Source organism: Dryobates pubescens, chromosome 16 (assembly GCF_014839835.1).
Source record: "Dryobates pubescens isolate bDryPub1 chromosome 16, bDryPub1.pri, whole genome shotgun sequence".
Taxonomy (NCBI): Eukaryota; Metazoa; Chordata; class Aves; order Piciformes; family Picidae; genus Dryobates; species Dryobates pubescens.
The window spans coordinates 7,426,636-7,436,355 of record NC_071627.1 but is presented as its reverse complement, the minus strand read 5'-3'; the positions used below and the strand labels follow the sequence as shown (position 1 = coordinate 7,436,355).

Sequence of the window (9,720 nt, the reverse complement as noted above, 5' to 3'; positions counted from 1 at the left end):
CCTGGTGCTGACCCGGAGACACCTGCAAAGATAGAGCAATGCTGGGGTGTGTTGGCCAAGGGGTCCCCAAACTGCTTGAAACCTCACTTGATCGTTTTCTTGGAAGTTTCTTTTTTGGCCAAGTGATAACCGTGAGAGTTTCTCAAACTGTTTGAAACCCCACCTAATTATGTTCCTGGAAGGTTCTCTTTCCAACACTACCTATTTGTGGAACTGTTACATCATTTTCCTTCCACTCCAGAGGATGAAGGATCAGCAAGTGGAGACTTTGACCCCGCCAAACACAGATGCTGAGCTCCATGCTCGCTCTGAAACTCACGTTTAGGGGAAAATCCATCCGAAAGCACACACTCCCCCCTCCCGATGACAACCGGGCGGGGTGGATCCCGCCTCCCTGTCACGCCCCGGGGCGTGTCGCGGAGGCGGGATCCACCCGTCCCGGGGATTCGGAGCAGAACGATCGGGAGCGGGATCAGGAGCTGCCGGCCGGGATTGTCCCACTGCCGCTATGTCCCACTCGGTGGTCCTGCGTGGTCCTTCACCGTGGGGTTTTCGCTTGGTGGGGGGGAAAGACTTCAGCGCCCCGTTGACCATCTCCAGGGTGAGCTGAGGATGGGGGGTCTGGGGAAGGGGGTAAGAGAGGGGAGCCGGAGGAAGGTGGTGAGGAGAGCGGACTAGGTCCGGCTGCGAATCCTCGGAGTCGAGATGCTGGTTCCCGGGCTGTTGGTCCCCGGCGGGGGCGGTCCCAGGGCTGCTACTCCCTGGGGTCGTTTTGCTTGTCCCCAGGTCTCCGGGGTCGTTTTGCTGCTCCCCGGGCGTCTCTCTGCTGTTGATTACCGGGGCCGTTTTGCTGCTCCCCGGGCGTCTCTCTGCTGTTGATTCCCGGGGTCGTTTTGCTGGTTCCCGGGAGGTCACCGGGCTGCTTGTCCCCGGGGAGAGGGAGTCCCTGGGGTCGTTTTGCTGGTTCCCTGGGGGTCCTTAGGCTGTTGGTTCTGGGGCGGAGGAAGGTGAGGGTTGGGGGGTGGGGGGGTGGGGAGGGTAGCGAGCTACTGGTCCCCGTAGCTGGTGGGAAACAGCTTTCGAAGTGTTTTTAACTGTATATTATTAGAAATCCAAGCAAATAAGTGTTCCCCTCTGCCTGCAGCACTGTTGCAGTGCGTTCAAGCAGGGCATTCTCCATGCTTTATTTATTTTTTTGGATGTTAATTCATAAAGCTCTGCTTTCAAAGTGCTCAGCGCTACAGAGGGTTTGGACTGGTGCCCTGGACTGAGTTCACAGGCTGCTGGAGGGGGGTGGGGTGTGGGTGGTGGGTTGTTAGGAAGGCAGAAGTAAAGGCAGCAAGAAGTTTTTCTGCTGTGTGATGAGGTCCCCATGGGCTGGTAGTAATTACTGTGTAAGTGCACTCACACTCGTGTTTAACCTCCCCAAGATGTATTCTGGAAACTTCTTTGCAAAGACACAGCAACTGGCTTGAAATGGGCTTTGTGTGGAGATAGCTGGGAAAAGAAACCAAGCCCTGTGCAGCACAGCGAGGTGGGGTGGTGGGCTGGGGAATGGATGAGGTGCTGAGCCCAGCCTGGGCACGTTGCTGTGGGCCCTGGTGTTCCACCCATCATCAGGCTGGACCTCTGAAGCTGCCCACTGGGCAGCGGTGGCTGGAGAGCTTGGACAAACACTTGAAAGCTTCGAAAGGAGCTATAGCTTGAAACTATTGTCCTAACATGTGCAAGCTGCTTGCTGTCTTCTCCTTCATCTGCCAAAGATGGGACAGAAAAGGGAAAACATGTACCATGAGTTCTGAAGGAAGTAATTATGGGATAGAGCGTGTTTTAATGAGGCTTGCTGTGTATTTGAGTCCAAATGTGCCTGCCTCACAGCATTGTGGCTCTGGTTTTACTTTGTCCCTTCCCAAGTCTTTCAGCGAGGGTTTTTTTTTAAGGAGTAGCAGGAGGAGATGGATGGAAAGGAGGGAAGATACTTCTGATACTTCTCCCTAGTACCAGGTGAGAAAATGAGAGGAAATGGCCTGAAATTGTGCCAGGGAAGGTTTAGGTTGGAGATTAGGAACTATTTCTTTGCTGCAAGAGTGGTCAGGCATTGGAACAGGCTGCCCAGGGAGGTGGTGGAGTCAGCATCCCTGGAGGTGCTCAAGAAACCTGTGGGCATGGCACGTGGGAACATGGTTTAACAGCCATGGTGGTGTTAGGTTAGCAGCTGGACTCAATGATCTGAGTTTTTTTCCCAACCCAAGCAATTCTATGATTCTAGGAGCTGGGGTGATGTGGGGAGCAGCAGCTGGTGGGGCTGGCCAGGTTGCTGGGATGCCTGTGTGGCCAGGGGAGGCTTTGGGGCCTCAGCATTCATCTCCTGGGCACGGAGAAGTCCTCCTTCTCCCCCAGTGACATGGGGTTTATCACAACAGAGCACAAAACCGCCTCTCAGGGCCTGTAAACAGGTTCCTGTTGTGAAGAGGAACATCTTAATTCAGTGGAGGGAGCCTGTTTTCCTGTTGCTTGGGAAGAAGCAGCCTGGTTTAATATTCAACAAGAAAAAACAAAGTCTGCTTTTGCCTAGGCAGGTGGCTGGCCAAATTCCTTCTTTGATTCAGCAAACCTGGGAGGTGCAAGGCTAATTCTCATCAGGCCACTCTTGCTGTGGATCCTGATGAGCTGTGACAGGCAGTGGTAGGGTGTCACCTCATGTCACTGAGCATGGCAGCCTTTTAAATTAGATCCTGTCTTGATTGTGCTCCCACCTGAAGAGAAGGGCGATGCTCTGACGTGCTGCTCCTGATGCATGCTCATGGCTTCTGGAGGCCAACAAACAGCTGTCTGGGGTGGAAGTATGGGTGTAGGATGTTCTGCTTGAGCTCTGGTGTCTTAGCACAGGAAAAGACCTCACTAGCTTTGGAAATAATACCTGAGAATGTTAAAATGGGGCAAGAATTGGCTTCCGACGTAGTTCCTAGCCAAGGAGGTGTGGGAAGGGGCTGCTGGGGGGTCCCCAGGGAACCAGGGCTTTGTTTGGTGATGGGTTTATGCAGCCTGCCTCTCTGCAGGGGGCTGGAGTGGTGTCATATTCGCTTTTATTCTGTGTCTAACCAGGAACTCTGTTCTTTCCAGCTCATAAAACCTGGGCAAAGGGGCTGGGGGCTCCCTGTCTACACGTGGGGGGAGCCCCCAGCCCTCTTGCCCACGTTTTGGTGGCTGCAGGAGTGAGAGAGCCTCTTGCTGTAGCCTGTCAGCTTTTGGCTGCTTTCTGCTTCCTTCAAAGTGCCTTTTTTCTTTCTTTTTTTTTTTTTAATTGGATTTATTTGATATTGCAATGCCACTTAAATTACAACCATCTTTCGAGAAGCAGAAATTCAGCCAGGAGGAGGGACCAGACTCTGGGTCTCCCACATCCAGCTGTGAGGAGCTTGAGATGTTCCTGGTGGGATGAGCTGCCTGAGGGATGTGGGTTTGTTGCACCCACCCCACTTTTGTGCCCAAGGAGGGGCTGAGGACCAACATACCACAGGGTGACCAGCTCTGCAGGCATCCTACCTGCACTGGTTGTGTTGGGAATTCATAGTTTGGGGTTTGAGGCATCCTAAAGCCACCCACATTCAGCTGTAGGTGCCAGAGGCTGGCTGCCTGCTTACAAAAGACAAATTCTTCAGTGTAGGGGTTGAGAAATAATTATTTGGTCATTAATAGGTTGATTGGATGCTAGGAAGAAGCTCTTCCCCATGAGGGTGGTGAGACACTGGCACAGGTTGCGTTGGGAGGTGGTTGAAGCCTCATCCCTGGAGGTTTTTAAGGCCAGGCTGGATGTGGCTCTGAGCAACCTGATCTAGTGTGAGGGGTCCCTGCCCACGGCAGGGTGGTTGGAACTGGATGATCCTTGAGGTCCCTTCCAACCCTAACAATTCTATGAGTCTGTGATATTTTTTTTTCTCTACTCTTTGCTAAGCTACTGCAGGAAATGTTTTCTCCCTGGACCTCTCACTAGCTGTAGCAGCACAAAGGTGTGTTGCTGCCCCGGGAGCCACATCCAGCAGTGTTTCTGGCTGGTGGGGACCATAGAAAGGGTGCAGCTTCTTCTCCAGAGCCTGTCTGAGTGCTATTGCTCTGAGTTAAGTGAAGGCAAAGTTCCCTTCATGTTGCATTTGTGGGATCTGAAGCCAAAGTGTCACCACTAGAGGGGAAATAATGAAGCAGTTGCTGTGGAAGGAGCTGCCAGACTGGGCTGAGCTGAGTGAGGGACATCATAGTGCAGCTGAATGCTGGGCAGGGAGAGGTGCCTGGCATGGGAAAGGAAGGAAAGCTGAAGGTTGTCCCCAAAAGTGGATTTTGACAGTGTTGTTAAGGGATAAACCTGGAAAATTATGAATGTGGCAGCAGGGAAAATAACAGTCACACAGTCCTGCTTGGAATGGGACTTGAGCTGCTAAAGCTCAAGCTGTGAGGTCAGGGCATGGTGCAGGTGGAGCTGGTGATGTTGAGCCCATTGCTTGCAGCTGTTTGAAATGTGCTCATGAAATCAAGGGCTGATCTGTTTTTCATGAAAGTAGGTCACCTTCCCCTGTGGTCTGATCAATCTGAAGTGACAAGTGGTGAAGATCTCATTGCCCAAGTGACTTGGAGCAGCTGATGCTCACTGAGCCTAAAGAATCCAGGGCTGGGCTTTGGAGTGGTTTGGTCTTCATTTCTTGCATCTCAGGAAAGAGAAGAGTGTGCTTGGGGCACCTTTCTCATATGGTCACACAAAAGTCTAGGTGTGTAAGTCACCCCTTTCCCCCTCCCTGTTTCTTCTTCCATTTTATGGAGAACCCACACAAGCAGGTCTGGAGTTTGCTAGGCTGGATTGGGGACACACAGCTCTGGAGGGTGCTACATACTGAGTGCTGCTGGTGTGTGTTCAGCACAGTGCTGGGAAAGGAATTGTAGCCCAAGGCTGTGCTCTAGGGAATAAATTTGGCTCATTTTCTACCCCCAGTTACAGCAAGGTAATGCTGGGTGGAGCACATCATGTAATTCCTGTGTGACCTGGTGTAGGTGATCCTGCTCTGGCAGGGGGGTTGGACTGGATGCTCTTTCAAGGTCCCTTCCAACCCCTAACATTCTGTGATTCTCTAAGTGATGGTTGTTCACCCTCCTGATATTTATAGGGGTAGGGGAATGACCCAAAATATCTGCTTGGAGTTGGCCTTAATGACTTGGTTTGAAGATGTAATGGGATTTCTAGTATCTGGCAGCTGCTTTTCCTTGGTTGAGCAGGTTAACAACTGGGTGCTCCGTTTGCCCTTCGTGGGAAAGGGACCTTACGGTGGCCCTTACTCAAGGTAGTGACAACACCCATGGTTTAATGGCCTTGGTGGTGTTAAGTTGGTGGCTGGACTCAATGATCTTAAAGATACAGTGGTCACAGCAGTGTTGGGTCGCCAAGGTTGGACCTGATGATCTTAGAGGTCTTTTCCAACCTTACTGATTCTATGACCTTCGCTTTGACGGGTCTGTGATCATCTGTGACCAGCACCTGTGGTTCAGGCACCGAAGTGGAGCCACCTACTCAGCTGCCCTTAGGGTTGTGCTTCTTGCCACATCAGTGAGCCTGTGGTTCTGTGTGGGATTGCAGCTGACCTACCCCTTGCCTGGGATTAAAAGATAATCATTCATTAGCGTAAGGAGAGGAGCCCAAAGTGTTTAATCACTGCAACTGGCTCCTCCGGCTCCCAGAGCAGGCGCTGTCGTCATTTACCCGCCTCTGCTAATCATCTCAGCATTTGCTGCTTTTAGAATCACCCATAGATTACTTGGCTAACGAGATAATTGACAAATGGATGGGTTCCAGTGGTTTTAACCAAGTTTCTAACACAGTTTTCCCCCTTTTCCTGCTGGTTTCTGCACCAGTTTAGCCAGCGGAGCGGCAAAAAAAAAACCCCATGCAGCTTGGAACTGTAACACAAGAAGGGTGAGAAATAATTGGCCTGCAATCCATTATCCAGGTATTGTTTGAGTTAAGGTCGACTTTTAAACTTAAGTAGCTTTTGTGTTTGAGCAAATACGTGTGCTGCTGAAGGTTAGGAATTCTGCTGAGGGAGGCATTCCTGGAAAAGTCATCTCCTTGGCTCTGTCGGGGCAGCCGGCGAATGCCCAAGCTGTGATCCCACTCAAGCGCAGAGACCCTGCTTGGAGTGAGGATTTCCTCAGTTTAAGGAGGTCATTCAGATGCTTCAATGTGTCCAGAGAAGGGCAATGAGGCTGGTGAGAGGTCTGGAGCACAGCCCTGTGAGGAGAGGCTGAGGGAGCTGGGGTTGCTTAGCCTGGAGGCTCAGGGGAGACCTTATTGCTCTCTATAGCTTCCTGAAAGGAGGTTGTAGCCACGTGGGGGGTAGTCTCTTCTCCCAGGCAACCAGCAGCAGAACAAGAGGACACAGTCTCAAGCTGTGCCAGGGGAAGTTTTGGCTTGAGGTGAGGAGAGAATTCTTCACAGAAAGAGTAATTGACCATTGGAATGTGCTGCCCAGGGAGATGATGGAGTCACTGTCCCTGGAGGTGTTCAGAAGAGGCTTGGATGTGGCACTTGGAGCCATGGTTTAGTTGTCAGGAGGTGTTAGGTATTAGGTAATAGGTTGGACTTGATGATCTCTGAGGTCTTTTCCAGCCTGATTGATTCTATGATTCTGGGGTGGCCCATGAGTGTTGTCCTTGTGTGCATAGGGTAGGGATGGCAGAGCATGAAGGGCTCTGCTGGGGGACCAGATTTACTTACCCCAGGGAACTCCATGTGTGTTGGTGGAGAAAACGAGAACCCAGAGGTGCCAGCTAAGGGAATAGGACTTTCGTCTTTGCTTTCTGTAAGGTTTTTGTCTTGAGTTTAAGAGTGAATTTTATGGATTTGTTTGTTGAATGGAAATTATGCAGCTAGTGAGCTCCCAGATGGATTGAAGTAGTTGCTCAGTGTTAATGACCCCTAAAACCATGAACCTGGCTGATTTCTGCTCACCTTTGATGGGTTTATTCATAGAATTGTGGAGTGGGTTGGGTTGGAAAGAACCTTAAAGGTCATCTAGTTCCAACCCCCTGCCATGAGCAGGGACATTTTCCACTAGACCAGCTTGCTCAAGAACTCATCCAACCTGGCCTTGAACACCTCCAGGGAGGGAGCATCCATGACCATCCAGGGCAACCTGTTCCAGCATCTCACCACCCTAAGTGTAAAGAATGTCTTTCCTAATCTCTGGTCTAAATCTGCCCTCCTCAAGCTTTAATCATTTAACTTTCATCCTAGCACTGCAAGCCCTTGTAAGAAGCCCCTCCCTCGCTTTCTTATAGCCCCTTTCAGGTACTGGAAGGCAGCTCTAAGGTCCCCCTGGAGCCTTCTCTTCTCCAGTCTGAACAACTCCAGCTCTCTCAGCCTGTCCCCATTATTGCCTGTGTAGGTCTGAGTGATGCTCCCTGTTGGCTGCCTCTCAGCATTGGTTATAACCTAATAGTTGAAGTGGGATGATCTTTTTAAGTGGAAGGAAATAGTTTTGCCTGTCATTCCTTTTCTTATGCTCATCATTGTTCTGATGATTGCTGCTGTAAGGTCTGGGGTGAGAGATCTGGCTGGCTACACTTGGAGCTTTTGTGGCACAACACTTAATCTGAACTGTAGATAAGAGCTAAGTGAAGTATGTGACAAACAGATTTGCTGCTGGAGCTATTCTATCACTAGGGCTTCATTTAATAACAGCAAGAGGGGAAAAATACTTGTGCAGGGTCAGGAGACAGCAATGGTAGAACATGCTGGGGTGAAAGCCTCATGCTAATGGTTATCACCAAACCCACTGGTAGTAGAGAGCAGGAAAGAGGTGGGAAGAATGATTCCTGGACGTTCATGCAAGGGCTGACCTTGGGGTGAGTTCAGCAAAACAAAGCCTGGAGAACAGCTTGGGCCCCTGCCAGGGCAAGCAGAGCAGGATGGGGAGAGTGTGGCTGGGGGCTTTAGAGATGAGGTAGGGGGTTGAGTTTAGGGTTTTCTTCTCTTTTATCTTTCCCCCCTACCCCCCCTATTTTGGTGTCTTTTCTCCCTCCCTTACTCCCCCCACCTTTTTCTCTCTCTGTGTACTTTTCCATTTCCTTTCTCCTTTACTTTTTTCCGTTCCTCTCTCCCTCCCCTTCTTTTACCTTTTCCCTCTCCTCTCCTTTCCCTTTCTCTTGTCTCTTTCCCCTGTTTTGTTTTTTTTTCCTTCTACCTCCCTTTTTCTTTTCCCTTTTGATGTCTGCTCTCCCTTTCTCTTTCCCCTGTTTTTCTTCTCTCTCCCTTTCTCCATTCTCTTTTTGTTTTCCTTTCTCCCTTTCCCTTTTTCCTCTTAACTGATGGTGATGTCACTCTTCTGACTTCTTCAAGATTGAAAGATTGCCTGTTGGGACAGGTATTCAGAGCTCCTTTGGGAAAGTGCATGGTTGTATCTCACTTAATACTGGGATAAAAGAAAACAAAGCTGAAGAGCAGATGTACTCAGGTGCTTCCTACTTGTATGTAGGAAGCACACAAGGGGTACCTGAGATTATTTTCTTTCTCTTAAATTTGTTTGTGTAGCACAGTAGATGGTGGAAATCCTGGTTCTGCTGGGGAGTAGATTAGGCCTTTAATTATAATTTCACAGAAGGGTGTGGGTTGGAAAGGACTTCTGGAGATCATCCAGTCCAAACACCCTGCTAAAGCAGGGGCGCCCACAGCAGCTTGCCCAGGATCTCCATCTCCAGCTGGGTTTAGAATCTCTCCACAGAAGGAGACTCCACAACCTCCCTGGGCAGCCTCCTCCAGGGCTCTAGCACCCTCACACCAAAGAAGTTTCTCCTCCTGTTCAGATGGAACCTCCTGGGTTCCAATTTGTGCCCATTGACCCTTGTCCTGCCACTGGTCACCACTGAGAAGAGTCTGGCCCCATCCTCCTGCTCCCTACCCTTTTGGTGAGCACTGATCAGATCCCCTCTGGGGCTGCTCTTCTCCAGGCTCAACAGCCTCAGGGCTCTCAGCCATTCCTCTTCAGAAGTCTACAGGAGTGACACACGAAATCCTAGAAGGCAAAGTCCTCTGAAATGAGTATTTCCAACCAAACCTTCCAGCCCTGACTGATACTATGATAAATTCCTCTGAGTTCGAGCTCTTGAAGCACGCTGACTCACGGTTCTTTGATACCCAAACAAGAAGCGCAGGGGTTTCTATTTTTTAAGTCATCTGTGACCACAGGTGCCAGAGTGTGAAAGAAAACAGCAGTCCCTCAAGATCTGGTAGCACTGATTAAAAAAAGAAAAAAAAGCTTAACCCAAACATGTTCCCAAGCAAATACTCTGCTTGATTTGTTGTCAGAGCAGTAGAGCCAGATGTGGACCAAAGCGAAGCCCCGGAGCTTGTTAATGCCTTGGATTTGTCCACGGCCATTAACACCATGCTGGGAGATAAGGTTCTGCTTGGTGTCTGCCTCAGGACTTCAAAACTTCAGGCAAAGCCAGGACTCATCGGGTTACTTGGAGCAATTGCAAAAATGTGGAGCTGCAGCGTGGCATTTGAGAAGCTTTTGCAGCCAGCAGAGACCTAAAATAAACCCTTTCCCCACCATGGAGAACAGGGCTCTCCTGAAAACCAACATCTGCTGCACAACAGCAGTTCAGCCCAGGAAGCTTCCAAGCACCAGCAGGATGACCCAAAGGCCATGCCACACTCCATCTGTCCTGTCAAGCAGA

At 50.3% G+C, this 9,720-nt stretch overlaps 1 protein-coding gene across 1 annotated transcript in view; it reads left to right on the top strand.

Moving 5' to 3' along the window:
• Positions 1 to 430: 430 nt before the first annotated feature.
• Positions 431 to 9,720, top strand: part of PDLIM4 (PDZ and LIM domain 4) — a 67,868-nt gene continuing 58,578 nt past the window's right edge. The window contains exon 1 of the mRNA XM_009896906.2: positions 431 to 601. Within this exon, the coding sequence (XP_009895208.2) occupies positions 509 to 601 (93 nt within the window). The 5' untranslated portion in view covers positions 431 to 508. The remainder of the gene's footprint in view (positions 602 to 9,720) is intronic.